At 61.0% G+C, this 18,323-nt stretch overlaps 1 protein-coding gene across 1 annotated transcript; it reads right to left on the bottom strand.

The window, feature by feature from the left end:
- Positions 1 to 12,363, bottom strand: NUAK2 (NUAK family kinase 2). Its single transcript, XM_053998429.1, has 7 exons — positions 12,145 to 12,363; positions 7,196 to 7,316; positions 5,045 to 5,196; positions 3,580 to 3,645; positions 2,450 to 2,569; positions 2,075 to 2,207; positions 1 to 1,999 (listed from the first exon to the last, which is right to left on the bottom strand). Exons 1-7 carry the CDS (start codon positions 12,361 to 12,363, stop codon positions 915 to 917), a joined length of 1,896 nt encoding a protein of 631 aa, XP_053854404.1. The 3' UTR covers positions 1 to 914.
- Positions 12,364 to 18,323: the final 5,960 nt, after the last annotated feature.

Raw genomic sequence — 18,323 nt, 5'->3', positions numbered from 1 at the left:
CCTCACCCCCAGCAATCAAAGTGACAACTCAGCTTTACCGTTTGCTTTAATTTAATGTTTTTCTCCAGCCCGTGCCGTAGGAAGGAGGGAGAACACAACACTCCCCCCCGGAGAGGGGAAAGGGCCAGCGAGCACACGTGGCAACAGTGCAAGGGAGCCGTGTGACACGAGGACACAGCCACCTCCCCAAAAACACCCCTGGATGGCCTCTGTGGAACCAGACACATCCCGTGCTGCTGCCCTCCACACCAGCCTGGACAAAGGCAATAAATCAATAAATAAAGACACGGTGCCTCACCAAGGGCACCTTTTTTTTTTTTTTTCCTTTTTTTTTTTTTTTTTTTCCACATTACAATGAGAGATGTTGGCATCACAGCATTTCCCAGCCTGGGCTTTTGGCCACATCCAGTTTCTCAGCACTCAGGAGAGGGCAGAGCCGTGGCCTGGGTGCCCCCAGCACCTCCCGAAGCCCACGGGCAGCACCTTGGAGCCCTCACCAGCACCCTGCTACATCTGCAGCTTGTTTGAGGTATATCACCCGCCCCCTCCGTTACCTTGTGCAGCCAAAAAACAGTGCAAAGAAATCAACCCCCCCCCCCCCCAACCCCGTGCTTTCACCCTCGTGATGAGATGAGCCTGTTCGAGAGGGAAGGACGGCAGCGAGGAGCCCCCGGGACCCCCCAGCCCCTCCTCGGGGGCCACTCTGGGGGCTTTGGTCCATCAAATGTCCGGGCCCTGGGGCATCCCCTGCCCCGAGGCTGCCAAATCAATCCGTGGGATGTGGATCAGCAGCACCGGCAGCCCCGGGGAAGGAAGGGAGGAAGGGAGAGAGGGAGGGAGGGAGGGAGGAAGGGAGGGAGGCTCAGCCCCCTCCCCAAAATGCAGCGGCCCCGGGGCAGCCCTGCGGGGAGAGCTCAGCTCAGCTTCACCCCGACGGCCACAGCGCGCCGGTAGAGCTCGGTGCCATTGTCACAGCCCGCCAGCGACGCGCTGCTCTCCGCCAAGGGGCTGCGGCAGTGGGTGACAGTCCAGCGGCGCAGCCGCCGCCCTTCCTCCCGCTCCTCCTCCTCCTCCAGCCGCAGGAGGCTCTCGGCGGACGCGCAGCCCCGCATGGCCCCGCTGCCGGGGGGGCGGCGGGCGGGCAGCTCCAGCTGGTCGAAGGACTCTGTGGACAGGATGCTGTCCTCGCTGACGGCGCTGGCCGGCCGGGCGCGGGGGCCCTGGGGCAGGGACACCTCGCTGAAAGCCCCGAAGCCCCTCTCGGGGGGGCTCGCGGGCTCGGCGCTGCCCGAGGAGAATTTGCCGTTGTGTTTGAGGATTCCTTTCCTGCGCGCCGGGAGCCCCTGCGGGGGCGGCGAGGGCGGCTCGGCAAACACGGTCCCGTCCAGGTCCAAGCTCCCCGCGTCCAGCACGTCCCCGGACTCGCAGCACTCCAGGGACGAGTAATACCCCGACTCCCGGGCCGAGGGCTTCTTCAGGATTCCCTTCTTGGGCACGGCCGCGGGCGCTGCTGCCGCTGCTCCGGAGGGCAGCACCCGGGACAGCCCCGCGGGGGGACCCTCCCCACCCTCCCCGGGCGGGGGGCCGGGGCTGGGCACCTTCTGCTCGCAGGAGTTCCTCTTCTTCAGGATGCCCTTGGGCCGCTTGAGGACGGACTTGGAGGGGTTCTCGGGGCCCGCGGGCACCTCCTGAAGGGCGTGCGAGACGTCGTTCTCCTTCTTGGACTTCTTGAGGGAGCGCTGCCGCTCCAGCGCCACGCCGGGGATGTGCTGCTTCAGGAAGCAGCGCACCTTGGAGCCGTTCTCCAGCAGGGGCCGGGACGAGCGGCGCAGCCACTCGGCCACCGTGGCCAGCGGGGATTCGCTCTCCCGCAGCAGCTCCTGCTCGCCCAGAGGCGTTTTGTAGCCCCAGTTGACCCACCAGTGCGTGGCGATGTCCTCGATGGTGGCCCGGCGCTCGGGGTTCACCATCAGCATCCACCGGATCAGCCCGCAGGCATCTGGGGAAGGGACAGGTCAGGCACGGGAGGGGACACGGGGAAGGGGGGCACACAGGGGGACGGGGGTGTCCCTACCTGAGAGCTTCGTGGGCTCCCGGTAGTCCCCGCTGGTGATCTGCTTGACCAGGGTCTTGTAGTCGTGGCCATCGAAGGGCATCGTGCCGTGGACCAGGATGTAGAGGAGGACACCCAGGGACCAGCTGTCCACCTGTGAAAGGGACAGAGGAGCCTGCAGGGGACAGCAGGACCGGGCTGTCCTGGTCCCCACCCCACCAGAGTCTCATCAGGACTCCCAGGATGGAGGCAGCCACAGGGTGTGACAGACTGTGAGGCAGGACCCCAGCACAGCCAGCACCCCTGCAGTGCCCGGGCTCAGGGGTCCTGCTAGCCCAAAATACACTGGGAAAAGCCCAGAGCCATTCCCACACCCCACAGGGAGGCACAACCCACCTCGGGGCCCTTGTAGGGCCGCCCGTTGATGATCTCGGGGGATGCGTACAGGGGGCTGCCGCAGTAGGTCTGCAGGAGCTTGTCCTGCTGGAAAACGTTGGACAGCCCGAAATCTGCGATCTGGGGGGACAAACGCAGCTGTCATCCAGCAGCAAAGCCCCCTTTCCCAAAGCCCCCTTTCCCAAGTTTCCCTTTCCTAAAGCCCCCTTTTCCAATTTCCCCTTTCCCAAAGCCCCCTTTCCCAAGTTCCCCTTTCCTAAAGCCCCCTTTCCCAAAGCCCCCTTTCCCAAGTTCCCCTTTCCTAAAGCCCCCTTTCCCAAGTTCTCCTATCCAAAGCCCCCTTTCCCAAGTTCCCCTTTCTCGAGTTCCCCTTTCCCGAGTTTCCCAAGGCTGAAAGTTCTCCTGGAGCTCTCCAGGGATGAACCTGGTCCAAACCAGGGCTGCCCTTGGTTCTGAATCCCCTCAGCCTGGTTCTGCACCCCTGAGATCGCTCCTGTTGCTCTCTCCTTCCCAAAAGCTTCATCCCAGCAGCTGCCCCTGCGGCCCTGGCAGCGGGAGCAGGGTGGAAAGGTGAGGCTGGGAGGACTTCCAGGCTTTCCTCCAGCTCGTCCCCAGCCACCCCAGGCGGCAGCGGTCCCTATCAGCTCCACCTCGCACAGGTGCTCATTATCCTCATTACAGCTGTCACCTCCCAGCCAGCAGGAGGTTCCCTGGCTGCCCTCGAGCTCCCAATTGCAAAATTATCCCTGGTGGAGATAAACCCCGTTATCAGTGGCCGCAGGGATCCCCGGCCCAGGCCAGGCTGTGCCCTTCCTCACTGGCAGAAATCGCCACTCGGGGCCCGTGGGGGAGCTGGGATTTCCTGGCTGGCACATACAGAAACCAGGAAAAGAGCCCTTCTCATCCAGCCAGCGCCGATCTGGGCGCTCAGACTTTGCCCTCTTATCAGCAGGCAGGTATCACTTATGGCTTTGCCAGATCTGCTCGGCTGCCAGGCTCTGCCAGCTCTCCACAGCATTCCAGGTGGTGCCAGAGCTCAGGGAAGCACGTGCCCTGAGGGCACTGAGACTTGTGGTCACCCCCTGTCCCTCCAGGCTGGGCAGCTCCCCCAGGCCGTGCCAGCCCCTCACCTTGATGTTCCCGTTGGCATCCAGCAGGATGTTCTCCAGCTTCAGGTCCCGGTGCACGATCCCGTTCTGCGGGAAGAGCCGGGGTTAATTCCTGGAGGGTTTGAGGGAGGGAAAGTCCAGCACAGCGGGAGGTCACTGCCCTCCCGGTCAGGGCACGGCAAACAGGGCACAGGAGGCACAAACAGTGCGGGCGTGGCCCTGGGATGGGTGGCCCAGCCTGGGTGGCACCAGCTGGGCAGCAGGAGCAGGGAGGTGCCTGCACCACGCGCCACCCTGGGCTCCTCCATTGTCCCCAGCCGTGGCAGCACGCAGTGCCAGCCCCACCAGGGCACGGCTCCTGCTTGGCCAGGGCCTGCTGTGCCCAGAGCAGCGAGCCCTCGATCCGGTTTGGGGTCAGGAGCTGCCCTGCCACCGCCTGTTCCCACCGAGGGCTGGGGCACAGCCTCGGAGCGTCCTCGGGCTGGAGGGTCCTGCCCGGGCATCACCCACACCCCGGGGAGGGTCCTGCAGCTTCACACTCCGGTCAGGAGCAGCACAGGTGACCCCGGGCTTGGCTTCCAGCCCCGAGGGCAGCTCTGGGCGTCTCCGTCTGGCCGGGTGGGAGGGGAGGTGACAAGTGCCAGGCCGGGTTAGTCACCCCCGCACCGCAGCCGAGGCCAGGAGCTCCCAAAAGCTGCCGGGGCGCTGCCACACCCTTTACACTAAAGGCGGGATCAGCCTGGGGAAGGTGGAGAGCCACGAGCTGCTCCCAGCTCCCGTGGGGCTGCAGGGAGGAGCACTCAGGAGCCCATCCAGCCAGGAAACCATCGGGAATCCATCGGGAGGAGCACTCAGGAGCCCATCCATCGGGAATCCATTGGGAGGAGGGCTCAGGAGCCCATCCAGCCAGGAATCCACCAGGAAACCACCAGGAGGAGCGCTCAAGAGCCCATCCAGCCAGGAAAACATCGGGAGGAAGGCTCAGGAGCCCATCCAGCCAGGAAACCATCGGGAATCCATCAGGAGGAGCACTCAGGAGCCCATCCAGCCAGGAATCCATTGGGAGGAGGGCTCAGGAGCCCATCCAGCCAGGAATCCATCGGAAATCCATCGGGAAAAGGGCTCGGGAACCCATCCAGCCAGGAATCCACCAGGAAACCATTGGGAACAGGGCTCAGGAGCCCATCCAACCAGGAAAACATCGGGAGGAAGGCTCAGGAGCCCATCCAACCAGGAAAACATCGGGAGGAAGGCTCAGGAGCCCATCCAGCCAGGAATCCATTGAGAAACCATTGGCAGGAGGGCTTGGGAGCCCATCCAGCCGGGAATCCACCAGGAAACCATTGGGAGCAGGGCTCAGGAGCCCATCCAGTCAGGAATCCACTGGGAGGAGGGCTCGGGAGCCCATCCAGCCAGGAATCCACTGGGAGGAGGGCTCGGGAGCCCATCCAGCCCCTCTTCCCCCGGGAAGGGCGGTGCCACCCACCTTGTGGCAGTAGTAGACGGCGGACACGACCTGGCGGAAGAAGTGTCGCGCCTCCTGCTCCGAGAGCCGCTGCCGCTCGCTGATGTAATCGTACAGGTCGCCCTTGCTGGCGTATTCCATCACGATGACGATCTTGGCGCTGTTCTCAAACACTGCGGGACGCGGGAAAGGGTTAAAAGGGATCCTCGGAACCTCGGGAATTCTCCTTAGGACATTCCTGTTAATGAGCAGGTGGGGCTTTGATTGACCCTAACCCCAATCCCCACCTTCAGTCTTGGGCTAAGCAGGGACCTGCAGGAGAGGGGGGGCCACCAGAGCTGTCACCCACAGCCCCCAGTGCCACCAGGGCTGCTGGCCCAGCAGCTGTGCCACCACCAGCTGTGCCACCACAAAGGCTGTGCCACCACACAGGCTGTGCCACCACAAGGCTGTGCCACCACAAAGGCTGTGCCACCACAAAGGCTGTGCCACCACCGGCTGTGCCACCACACAGGCTGTGCCACCACAAAGGCTGTGCCACCACAAAGGCTGTGCCACCACAAAGGCTGTGCCACCACAAGGCTGTGCCACCATAAAGGCTGTGCCACCACAAAGGCTGTGCCACCACAAAGGCTGTGCCACCACAAGGCTGTGCCACCACACAGGCTGTGGCACCATAAAGGCTGTGCCACCATAAAGGCTGTGCCACCACCAGCTGTGCCACCACCAGCTGTGCCACCACAAAGGCTGTGCCACCACCAGCTGTGCCACCACCAGCTGTGCCACCACCAGCTGTGCCACCACAAAGGCTGTGCCACCATAAAGGCTCTACTACCACTGGCTGTGGCACCACAGAGGCTGTGCCACCACCGAGGCTCTATCACCACTGGCTGTGCCACCACCAAGGCTCTGCCACCACCGAGGCTCTGCCACCAGAGGTGACTCAGGCGTGCGGCTCTTTGCTGGAACCCCCCGCCAAGGGGAAGGTGACAGCGCTGGCACAGCCGGTGACCTTCCTGCCTGTTCCCGTTGCTCCCAAAAAAAGGAGCCAGGAGCCGGAGCGTTTTCTTCCTGTTTGCAGAAAGCCAGCTCGGTGTTTTTGAATTCCAGCCGCCGCTGTGAGTCAGCCCTCGCAAACACCGCGGAGGAGCTGCCAGCCCGCTCGCCTTTGTTTGGAGGACAAAAGGGCTCCGGATCCCTCACAAGCGCCGCGAGCAGGGGCAGAGCCAGCCCCAGGAAGGTTCCAGCCCAAGGACTCGGTGTCTGCTAAGCCTGACCCACCCGCGGATTTAGGCTGAGCCTGGTTCTGCTTGGACCTGGAGAAATTTCTCCTGGGTTTTCCCGATCCCCGCCGCAGCAAAGCCCAGCCCTGGCCGTAAAGCCGAGCCCGGCAGCACCAGGAACTCTCCCGGCACGGCGGTTTGGTTTTCCAGTGCCCCGGGGCAGGGAATGAGGAGGACTCCAGGACTGAGATTAAATCCTGCCTCGGGCTCAGAGCAGACCCACGGAGATGCCAAATTCTCCGGCGTGAGCGGCCGGCACAGCCATGCCCAGCCATGCCCAGCCCCTGCTCCCTACTCAGCCAAACCCACCCAGCCGGGCTAAACTGGGCTAAACCGGGCCAAACCCACCCAGCCGGGCTAAACTGGGCTAAACCGGGCCAAACCCACCCAGCCGGGCTAAACTGGGCTAAACCTGGCCAAACCCACCCAGCCGGGCTAAACTGGGCTAAACTGGGCCAAACCCACCCAGCCGGGCCAAACCCACCCAGCCAGGCCAATCTGGGCTAAACCTGGCCAAACCCACCCAGCCGGGCTAAATCCACCCAGCCAGGCCAAACTGGGCCAAACCCAGTCAGCCGGGCTAAACTGGGCTAAACCGGGCCAAATCCACCCAGCCAGGCCAAACTGGGCTAAACCGGGCCAAACCCACCCAGCCGGGCCAAACCCACCCAGCCAGGCCAAACCTGGCCAAACCCACCCAGCCGGGCTAAACCCACCCAGCCAGGCCAAACTGGGCCAAACCCACCCAGCCAGGCCAAACTGGGCCAAACCTGGCCAAACCCACCCAGCCGGGCCAAACCCACCCCAAGAGCCCCCCCCAGTTCCCAGCCCGTTCCGGAGGCTCCGATCGTGGATGCAGCTGGAGCAGGGAAGGCAGAGGAGGCCTCACCTTCGTGCACAGCGATGATGTGCGGGTGGTTGAGGGAGGACATGATCTCAATCTCCCTCCGGATGTGGACGAGGTCCTGCTCATCCTTGATTTTGTCCTTGCGGATGGATTTGATGGCCACCTGTGGAGGGGCACAGAGGGGGCTGTGAGCTCCCCAAGGAAGAAATTCCTCCCTCCCCTGTTTTGGGAAGGGGCTCGCAAACAACATCCCCACGAGCTGAGCAGCGCAGCTCCATGGAAACGGCTCCCAGAAAAGCGAATTTTAGCCATTTGTGGTTTATTCTTCCCAATTCCTGCTGCTGCACACGAGGGAGAAGCTCCCCCCGGGGGACACCTGTGACAGCTCCTCATTTTTGGGGGGCACGAGGCTCCTCCCACAGGTAGGACAGACCTGCTCCTGATTTTTGGGGCTCCCCATGACTTCTCCTGCAGGCAGCTCAGCCCTGATTTTTGGGGCTCCCTGAGCCTCCTCCCAGGCAGCTCAGCCCTGATTTTTGGGGCTCCCCAAGACCCCTCCATCAGGCAGCACAGCCCTGATTTTTGGGATCTTCCTAAGCCTCTTCCATCAGGCAGCCCAGCCCTGATTTTTGGGGCTCCCATGACTCCTCCCGCAGGTCTCACAGCCCCGCTCATGATTTTTGGGCTTTGCAGGGATCGTGTCCAGCCGCAGGAATGTGCCCTGCACACCGGACTCGGGAGATAACCACAACAACAACAACAACAACAACAGCAGCAGCAACAGCCAATTCCTGGCGTCAGGAAAAGGGAAAAAAAACCCCACACCTCGCCTTTTGTTTGCCTCTAAACCACTTTATTTCTAGGAGTAAGAGAAAGTTCGGGTGAAAAATTAGATCCCACCTCGGAATGGGGTGGGAGACCGGAGTTTTCCAGGCTTTCCTTTGGGTTTTCAGGTTTTCCTCTACAAGGAGATTGAAAAGGGAGGAGAAAGAGGAGTAAGAATAGACTCCTTCTAATCCCCTTTCAAAGGGGCTGCGGGCACACAATGCGCTCCCAGGGCTGAATTTACAACTGAATCCAGCAGAACCTTTTGGTTTTTTTGTTTTTTTGTTTTTTTTTTTTTTTTTTTTTTTTTTTTTTCTTCTTTTCCCCTCCCAGACAAGAATGCGGAACAGTTTTAATCCCGTCAAGGGACCCTCGCAGCAGTCTCCCAGCAACGGGGAGAGGGGCCGCGGAGCCCCGCTGGCCGCAGCTGCCGGCACAGGGAGGGTCCGAGGTGCGGGAGGGATGCTCAGCCCCGTGTCCCTGACTTTTAGGGCCCTTGGAAGCCTCGCTCCTCAAAGCCCGGCCCAGCAGGCAGCAGAGTTTTGCTAAGCCAGGCCTATGGCACCCGCAGCAGGCGCTGAACCAGCGAGGGCTCAGCAGGGAGAAGCCTCTGCAAGGGGCTCAGGTGGGCACCTGAAGCCCCTTTTTGGCCCTAAATCCGATTTTTGTGGCTCCAAACCCCATTTTGGTGGTCCCCAAGCCCATTTTGGTGGCCCCCAGCCGCCTCAGGCAGCACCGGGCAGGGCAGGAATGGCTCCTGGAGCAGCCAGTGAACTCTGGCCAGGAGAAGTTCAACAACCCCAGCCCAAGTTTCTTGGTAAAGCAATACTGAAAGTGTTTAACGCTTCTGGGAAGCCCAGCCAGGTTTTCTTTCCCCCTGACCTTTGTTTAACAGGTTAAATTTTAACAATTTTTTTTTTTTTTTTCCTCTGCTGCCCCAGTTACCTGACCCTTGCAGAGCCAGCCTCCCAAATTCCTGCTGCCTCGCTCCATCCCTGCCCCCTGCAGAGCCTGACACCCAGCCCAGCAGCGTCAGCAGCTTGGGGCCAAAAATTTAGGAGAATTTTGGAGAATTTTAGGAGCATTTTGGAGAATTTCGGAGCATTCCCTTGCTGCCCCAGAGGCTCACACCCCCAAAATTCTGAGCCAGGGCTCAGGGCAAGAGCTACAATCCACAAAAAAAAAAAAAAAAAAGATGAAGCAGCTCCAGGAGACGCCCCTGGCTGGATCCAGCAGTGATCCCAAAATTAGTGACCTCCAGGCAGATGGAGCAGTCCCATCTTCCCCCGGGGGTGCCAGGCAGCAGCTTTGTTCCCAAATTTTCCCTGCCCAAGGGGGATGAGAGAGCAGAGGGTGTCGCCTGGAGATGGGAAAGGCCACCCTGGAGCTGGGGACAGCAGCCTGAGGGACCGGCAGTGCCACAGCCCCGCCAGGAGAATCCCCTGCAGGGAAATCCCGAGAAATCCCCCTGGAGCCTCCCAGGGAGCTCGGGAGTGCTTTCCAAATCAAAAAGAGGCTTTGAATTACAAGTTTTTTGGGGGCAGAACAGGTATTTTCAGCAGCTGCTGAAAGATGCATTAAGGTACAACCGCAGGCAGCGCTTCAGAAGCTGTTCCAGACTGCAAGGGCAGCGTTGGGTGAAATTCGGATTTAAATCCGCCTGGAACAGAGCGGGCTTGGCTCCTTCCCGGAGATCAAAAGAGGCTCTGGAATATTCCAGGTGCTGCCTTCTGACACCACACGGGCCCCAAATCGCGTTTGTGACACCGAGGAGAGTCCCACGGGAGGTCCCCCGGTCGTGTTTGGCTTGGCTGCAGGCCAGGGATGGGGAGCCAGGCTGGGAAAAACTCCAGGCTGGGAGGGGAAAAAGAGCCTGGAGGCTGCTCTGCGAACAGGTGGGGGGAAAAGGGAGGAAAAAAGGGAGAGAAGGGGGAAAAAAAGGGAGGGAAAGGGGGGAAAAAAGGGAGGGAAAGAGGGGAAAAAAGGGAGGGAAAGAGGGGAAAAAAGGGAGGGAAAGGGGAAAAAAAGGGAGGGAAAGGGGGGAAAAAAAGGAGGGAAAGGGGGGAAAAAAAGGAGGGAAAGGGGGAAAAAGGGGGGAAGGAAAAAAAAGAAGGAGAAAGGGAAGGGAAAAAAAGGGGGAAAGGGAAGGGAAAAAAGAAAGAAGGGGGGGAAAAAGGGGAAGGAAAAACAACCAGCAATTCCCTCCCCACTTGATATTGCAGGGTTTTTTTAAGGATTGGGAAAGGCACTCAGCAGGAGCATCACTTCTGATAAAGGATTTCTAACAGGAAAAAAAGGGATTTTTTTTCCCAGACAAATAATTCATGGAAGTCCCAAAACATCCTCCAGCTGCAGGAGCCTGGAATTTCCTGTCACCTTCCAACCAAATCGGCCTGCTCTGAGTGCAGGGGTTTTAAAATTGAGAGAGGAACAAGAAAGGCGGGCGGTAAAAGGAGCTGGTTCAACACCCAGCGCCTCTGTCAGAGGCAATTCCCGATTCGCCGGAGGCAAAATCCCCGTGGATGGAGCAGCTCCAGCTTTTCAGCCCCAGCCGGTGCCGTGGGATCCCCACGAGGGGTGCCCGGTCCCTGCCCTCACACCCGCGGCTGTGGGAAGTGAAAACCGCTCGGGGAAGGAGCGAACAGCAGCCGAGCTCGGGCTAAACCTCCAGATTAAACCGGCCCGGAAATGCTGAGTGCTCCGAGAAAGAATTTGTGGGGAGAGGAGAGATTTGTGGGTTGGAGTCTCCTGTTCCTCCAGCAGGCCGGGGAGGGGCTGCTGAGCAGAGCCTTTGATTTTCTGCCTTCATCGAGGGCTCCGCGGCCCGTGGGTTGGATTTGCATGAAAATAGAGCGATCCTGAGGGGCTCGCACGGAGTCTTTGGGCAGGGAACGGAGATTTCTGAGCTGCAGGTGCGGGCAGGGAAAGGAGAATTTTCTCGCCCATGCCGAGGGGAGGGATCCTTGCAGCTCTGTGGGTGGAAGCCGCATTTCCAGGCCCTGATTATGCAGCAAAGCAGCGGCTCGGATGGGCAGAGCTGCCTTCGGATCTGATTTCATCAGGATTACACAAGGAAACCTCGCGGATTCGCGGCTCTTTCTTTCCCTGGCGTGTCCCCGTGGGATGTCGCTGATCCCATCCCAGCCCCTGGCAGGGCCAGTCCTGCCACTCGCAGCTCACCCCTGCCCAGGCCGGCCGGCGAGGGGCTTTTTGGGTCCGTCCCCCCCCCCCCCCCCCCGACCCCTCGAGGCTGGGAATTCACGTCCAAGGTTGAATCCTTGCAGATTCCCACAGGACAGAGCAGCGCCCGGCGTTCCTGGGGGCTCAACCCCCTTTTCCCTGAGGAAAGCTGAGCTGGGCTGAGCCAGAGCCGCTTTCCCCCAGCGGGCTGGGGTGAGTCAGGATTTTGGAGAGCCCGGCCGCGCTCCGGGTGCCCCACACCGTGAGAAAGGCAAACCCAGGGCGAGAGGAAGGGAAAAACCCTTCAGACTCAAGTGCGGTGTTTGCTTTGGCGGCCGCGGCCCTGCCCGCTCCTTCCCCCAGGAAGCGCGACCGCGGTCAAGTGGGCGAGAGGAGCCGCAGCCCCCCGGGAGGAGCGGGACGAGACCCCTCGGGGCTGCCCCCAGCCCCGCTGAGCCCCCGCTGCGGCACGGCCCGGGCAGAGCCGCAGCCTCCCGCACGCTGCGGGGGCAGCGGGGCCCGGCCGGGGCTGCGGAGAGCCGGGACCGGCGGCACCGGGGGCGGAATGCTCGGAGCGGGGCATGCTCGGGGGTCCGTGAGGAAGCGCCGGGAACGGCTTGGAAAGAGGGGGGAGGCAGCGGGGCCGGGCTGCGGGAAGCGGGGGCAGCTCGGGGACCGCCGAAACACGGCGGGGATGCAGCGGGGACAGGGAGGGACACACCGGACCGGGGGGGGATGCAGCGGGGACAGGGAGGGACACACCGGACCGGGGGGGAATGCACCGGGGACAGGGAGGGACACACCGGACCGGGGGGGGATGCAGCGGGGACAGGGAGGGACACACCGGACCGGGGGGGGGATGCAGCGGGGACAGGGAGGGACGCACCGGACCGGGGGAATACACCGGGGACGCCGAGGATGCACCGGGGACAGGGGATGCTCGGGGACCCCGCACGGTGACGGTGCCCGCCCAGGGGGGTCCTTACCAGCTTCCCGGAGCGCTCCCGGGCTTTCTTCACCTTCCCGTAGGTGCCTTTGCCCAGCGTTTCCAGGAACTCGTAGCGGTGCTTGAGGTTGTGCTTGTGGTGGTGCCGCTTCACCGCCTGCTTCTTCATCAGCGGCCGCGGCGACTTGATCAGCCCCTCGGCCAGCGAGGCGGCCAGCGCAGAACCGGTGCCGGTTCCGGGCCCTGCCGCCCGCTCCATCTCGACCGCGGCTCCGGCTCCACCGCCCGGCCCGGGCGATAAATGCGGCGGCCCCGGCGGCCGCGCCCCCCCGCGCCCATTGGCGGCCGCCGGGGCCGCCCCGCCCGGGCCGGGACGGGGAAAGGGGGGGCGGCAGCGGGGAGACCCCACGGGCAGCGCTGGGAGCGGGGAACCCTCGGGGAGGGCTTGGGGGAGAGCGCCCAAAACATTTGGGGTAAGGGAGGGGGTAAGGGGGGGGGGGCGGAGGGAATCAGGGACAGGGGGGAGAGGCAGGGGGCAAAGGGGGGCACGGGGGTGTGCCCGGGCTGGAGGGAGAGGGGGATTTTCCAGGGGATGGGGCAGGGAGGGATTTTCACCCAAAGGTTGGGAAGAGGGGCAGGCCCAGAGCGCTGGGAGGGTCAGAGGGGCTTTGGAGAAGAGCCTGGAGTGCCAGGGCAAGGGGGAAAGGCTTCGCAGTGACTGAGGGCAGGGTTAGATGGGATATTGGGATGGAATTGTTCCTGTGAGGGTGGGCAGGCCCCGGCGTGCCCAGAGCAGCTGGGGCTGCCCCTGGATCCCTGGCGGTGCCCAAGGCCAGGCTGGACAGGGCTGGGAGCAGCCTGGGACAGTGGGAGGTGTCCCTGGCCATGGCAGGGGTGATGTTTAAGGTTCCTTCCAGCCCAAACCATTCCATAATTGCATCATGTGGAGCAAAGCACCTGGATGTCCCACTGGGGGCAGAGGGACACGCACGGTCAGGCAGGATTTGCTGTGACGAGTCCCAAACCACCCAAACCCAGAGAAAAACTGCACCAAAACCCAGGGAAAAATTAGCATTTAGGGCAAAATCAGGGAGAGGAGAGGAGAGGAGAGGAGAGGAGAGGAGAGGAGAGGAGAGGAGAGGAGAGGAGAGGAGAGGAGAGGAGAGGAGAGGAGAGGAGAGGAGAGGAGAGGAGAGGAGAGGAGAGGAGAGGAGAGGAGAGGAGAGGAGAGGAGAGGAGAGGAGAGGAGAGGAGAGGAGAGGAGAGGAGAGGAGAGGAGAGGAGAGGAGAGGAGAGGAGAGGAGAGGAGAGGAGAGGAGAGGAGAGGAGAGGAGAGGAGAGGAGAGGAGAGGAGAGGAGAGGAGAGGAGAGGAGAGGAGAGGAGAGGAGAGGAGAGGAGAGGAGAGGAGAGGAGAGGAGAGGAGAGGAGAGGAGAGGAGAGGAGAGGAGAGGAGAGGAGAGGAGAGGAGAGGAGAGGAGAGGAGAGGAGAGGAGAGGAGAGGAGAGGAGAGGAGAGGAGAGGAGGCCACCCTTTGCCCTCTTGGACACGCAGCCTGGGAGGGAGGACCAGGAACGTTCTCCAGGCCCGGAGCCGGGGGGGAAACGGCTGCTGAGGCTCCTCACGGCCATTCCCGGCTCCCTCAGCAGCACCTTCTCCCCGTGTGGTCTCCCTGCGGTAAATCTTCCTTTGGAGATATTAAAAGAATGCAATTATTTCCCAGAAGAGCCAAAACAAAGGTGCTTGCCTGGCTCTGGCCTGTGTGAGGACACCCTGGCTCGATGGCAGAGGGAGATAACTGCGGGATTACTCATCCAGACCTGGATTTTCCCACCGCTCCCGGCACACTCGGGCAGAGCAGGGGGTCTCGAACGCCTGCCAGGCATGATTTAAACCCAGCGCTGGCTCCTCTCCGCGGGCTTTGGAGGTGACACAGAGGTGACACAGGACGGAGCTCGCAGCACCTCGGGGCTGTGTCTCGCTGTCAGGACAGGCCCAGGTGGGTGGCACTGTCCCCTGGCTGGTTTTGTCACCGGGGTGAGGTCATAGAGTGACCTTTTGAGGACAGATGTCCCTCAGGGAAGGTGGAACCAAAAGTCATGGGCACAGCCTTGCACCAAACCACTCTCCATGGCTGTCACCTGTCCCAGCCGGTCCCACACACATTTAATGTCATTTTGGTACAATTGAGCCACTCTTCACGCCTGTCACCTGTCCCAGCACAGTCCCACACACATTTAATGTCACTTTGGTACCACTGGGACACTCTCTGTGGCTGTGACCTGTCCCAGCACAGTCCCACACACATTTAATGTAATTTTTGTTCAGTTGGGCCACTCTCTCCATGGCTGTTACCTGTCCTAGCACGGTCCCACACACATTAAATGTCATTTTGGTACCATTGCGCCACTCTCCATGGCTGTGGCAGGTATCAGTGAGGTCCCACACGCCTCAAATGTCATTTTGGTGCAATTGGGCCACTCTCCACGGCTGTCACCTGTCCCAGCACGGTCCCACACACATTAAATGTAATTTTGGTGCAATTAAGACACACAGGTCCCTTCCCCTGCCCCTGTCACCGATTTTTATGGCCAGTGGCCGCGTGGCACCTCGGCTCCTCACAGGGATGAGCAGCTCCAGGCTGCTCCTTCCCACCTCCAACCTCTCCCCGAGCTCCACAAACCAGGGACAAATCTCTCTCCTTATTTTAAAATCAGCCCGGGACATCCGAAGACGATCCTGGGCTGCAGCAATTGCGATAATGGATTGTGATAATGGATTGTGATAAAGAACGGCGATAATGAACGGCGATAATGAATTGTGGTAATGAATTATTTACAGAGCAGCAACAGGAGCCGTTTCCAAGGGCCACGGGGAAGATAAACACGGCGGGGAGGAGCTGAGCTGAACCGAAGTGCCGCAATTTCAGCGTCAAAGCAAACAGGATCCTGTCCGGGCACGGCCCGGGGATTGCGGCGGAGCCGGGCAGGGAAGGCTCAAACCTCCCTGGCTGCGGTCAGCAAAGGGATTGCACCGGCCCGAGGGGAAAGTGTCGCTGTCCCTGTCGCTGTCTCCGGAGCTGTCCCAGCCGTGGGATCTCTCCCGGCTCAGCCCTCCCGCCCCAAAAGCGCTGGAGCCCGCACCGAGCTCCAGGCCCGCGTTTGGTGTCCCGGTGGATTTCTCGGGATGCTTTTCCCGAGGCCGCGCAGCCTCGCGGAGTTTCTGTTTCCACCGGATAAATTCCTCTCCAGGATTCTGTGCTGCGGCTGGGAGGGAGGCTGAGGGATGTTTGTTCCAGAGCGGCTCAGGAAGCCTTTCCCATTTTCATGGAAATGCCAAGGGACGCGGAGCGGAGCCCGCTGGAATCCGCTGATAAGGATCCTCTATTGTGGCAGCAGCCGCGGCTTTCTCCGCTGGGGAAATCCACCGAAATTCCCCTGCCCCCGCCAGCCTCAGACCTGGAAATCCCAAACCGGCCTTGTCCCGCCGCCCCTGTGCCTGTCCACTAAAACCAACCTGAAATCCAGCCAGGAATTTGGCTCCACGTCAGGGAAACCCGCTCCGAGCTCAGCTTGGTGCTTGCTCACAGCCGGAGCTCTGTCTGCTTGCAGGCTGCGAAATTTGTATTAATTCATTTATTACATTAAAATAAATTCTACAGCGTTATCCCGGCTCTGAAAACTTCCACATCCCGGCCAAAACCTGTGGCTCTGCCTCGGGATTGGGTGGCCACAGGCTCTGCTTGTGGACTGGGGAAGGAATAAACATCACGAAAGAGATTCTCTTGCAGCAGGGAGACCTCCCACAGGGAAAGGAAGAGTCATTAAAATGCCAGAGACAACAAAAAGTTTAATGCTCGCCCCTCGTTCGTGGCCCTGAGCCCCAGCATTCCTCACCTGCTGCCGGGGATGCTCTGGCAGGTGTGAAACCCATTTTCCCTCTGAAAACCCCGGAGGAAGCCGCGACTGCTCTGATCCTCCCATCCATCAGCAGGAGAAGGGAAACTCATCAGCGCCAACGGGAGCCTTTGGAAAAGTCATTTCTGGCCTTTCACAGATGATGAGAGCAGCAGAGGCCACCCCAGGAGTGCAGCTGGGGGCTCCATCTGTCCGTCCATCCATCTTCCATCCATGGATCCATCCATCCGTGGATCCATCCATCCATCCATCCATCCATCCATCCATCCATCCATCTATGGATCCATTAATCCATCCATTCATCCATGTATCCGTCCATCCATCCATGGATCCATCATCCATCCATGGATCCATTCATCTATGGATCCATTAATCCATCCATCCATCCATCCATCCATCCATCCATCCATCCATCCATCCATCCATCCATCCATCCCTCCATCCCAATTTTTCCATTAAACACCCCTCCAAGGCTCCCTTTACCACAAATCCACCCCCCAGGTGTCCCTGTCACCCTCCTGGGCACTGAGGTGGGGGGGTCACAGCACGTGGGGCTGCAGAAACCCCGAGGCATTTAGAGGAAGAATAAGAAAAATTTCCCTAAAAAAAAAAAACCCTCAAAAAAGCTGGAGCTTTTATTTTGCGAGCAGGAAGCGTCTGTGTCTCAGGATGGTGACTCCGCATCCGCTCCAGCGCCGGCAGATTCCCCACGAATGGGAACAGCCGGGGGTGACTCTGCTGCTGGTGCCCCACAGGGCTGGGGACATCCCAGGGGTGAGGATGGCAGTGACAGAGGCGCTTCCCAGAGCTCAATTCCCAGCTCTCCAGGGCAGAATTCCCAGCTGAAGCTGGAACAGCGCTCACACAACCCCACATCGGGCTCCTTTCGGGAACTGTCACCACAAAGGGCAGAGCTGACCCCAAAAAGCAGCACTGACCCCAAAAAATATTGTCGCCAACAGCCAGGGCCAGCCCAGCCGCGTGTCCCAGGCCCATGGCAAGGTGCAGGAATCATTTCTGCTCCACCGCCGGATCCTCTGGAGGATGTTCCTTGAGGAAGTTTCCTGTTTGTGCAGACACAGGCTGCTCGGGGATGATAAACGATGCTTTTTGGCAACAGGGCCAGCTCGGCGCTCATCCTCTGTGTCGGAGCAGCCACCGGGGCTGAAAAGCCTCTCAGTACACTCCGAGCGTGGGGAGTTCAGGCGAGGACACGGCCGGGGCCGCTCCGGGATTTTTTTTGTCGCTGGAAAACTCCAAAGGCTCGGCTGGGTTGGGATAAAGGCACGCAGGGAGCAGAGCGGGCACGGAGGGTGCGGGGTCCCGGGGGCCGCCTGGGCCAGGGGGACCGGCCCAGGGCTTCCTGCAGCCCCCCAGGGCCAGGAGGACCTGGCTGGTGACAAACCCAACATTTATCCAGGGAGAGGAGCTCTGCGGCTCTCTCACCCCAAGGGATTCACTGCAGAGCTCGGGGAGCTGCAGTGGAACCGAGCCCCGGAGGCATTTCCTGGGCTGGCGCTGGCAGCACCATCAGGGACTCTTTGGACCCAAATCCAGCTCTGTCCCAGCTCCTGGGAGATGTTTGGGCTCCACAAGGGTGTCTTGCTACGGGAATAAGACACTGGAGGAGATGCGCAGCATCCAAGTTATTTGTTGGATCTTGCACCACCTGAAATGGGATTTTAGAACCGCCCTGGTCCAGCAGCAGCCGGCCAGGGCAGCCCAGGACAGCGGGAGGGCTGCCCGAGGTGCTGCTGCAGCCGCAGCTCAGCCCAGGGATGCCATCTGCTGTTCGCAGCTCTGGGAAGAGACCTGGGGCTCAGCCCAAACCAAACCACCCCAAACCGCTTAAATCCTCAAAACCGCCCCTGGAGGCACAGCCCCGGCCGAACCTGGGCTCAGGTCACATCTCCGTCACCTGGAGGGCGGGCACAGCCCTGCTGCGCCAAAAGCCGGGAGGCTGTGTCCTGCAGGATCCCATCTGCCAGCAGGAGCATCCCAGGGAAGGGCAGGATTGAGGCGCAGGGTCAGGGGAGGGAGGTGAATGCCGCCCTCACCCTCTGGGTTCCATCGCGGGGAAAATCCCCCCGAGCCAGGGGCACCCTGGGCTGGCACTCGGCAGCTCCAGGGATGTCCCAGGGATCCTGTGGGGTGATGGGAGCTTGGGGTTCATCCAGAGGCAGAGACCTGGAGCTGCTTTTCCCTCCTCGGGGCTCAGAGCTGCTCCTTCCCCCCCTCTCTGGACACCCCCAGCTCTGGTTCTGTCACCCCAGTCGCTGTCACCTCGTCCATCAATCCTCCAGC

This window comes from Vidua macroura, chromosome 24 (genome assembly GCF_024509145.1).
Source record: "Vidua macroura isolate BioBank_ID:100142 chromosome 24, ASM2450914v1, whole genome shotgun sequence".
NCBI classification, from domain to species: Eukaryota; Metazoa; Chordata; class Aves; order Passeriformes; family Viduidae; genus Vidua; species Vidua macroura.
Note: the sequence above shows the minus strand (reverse complement) of the source record. Positions and strands in the feature narration are given on the sequence as shown.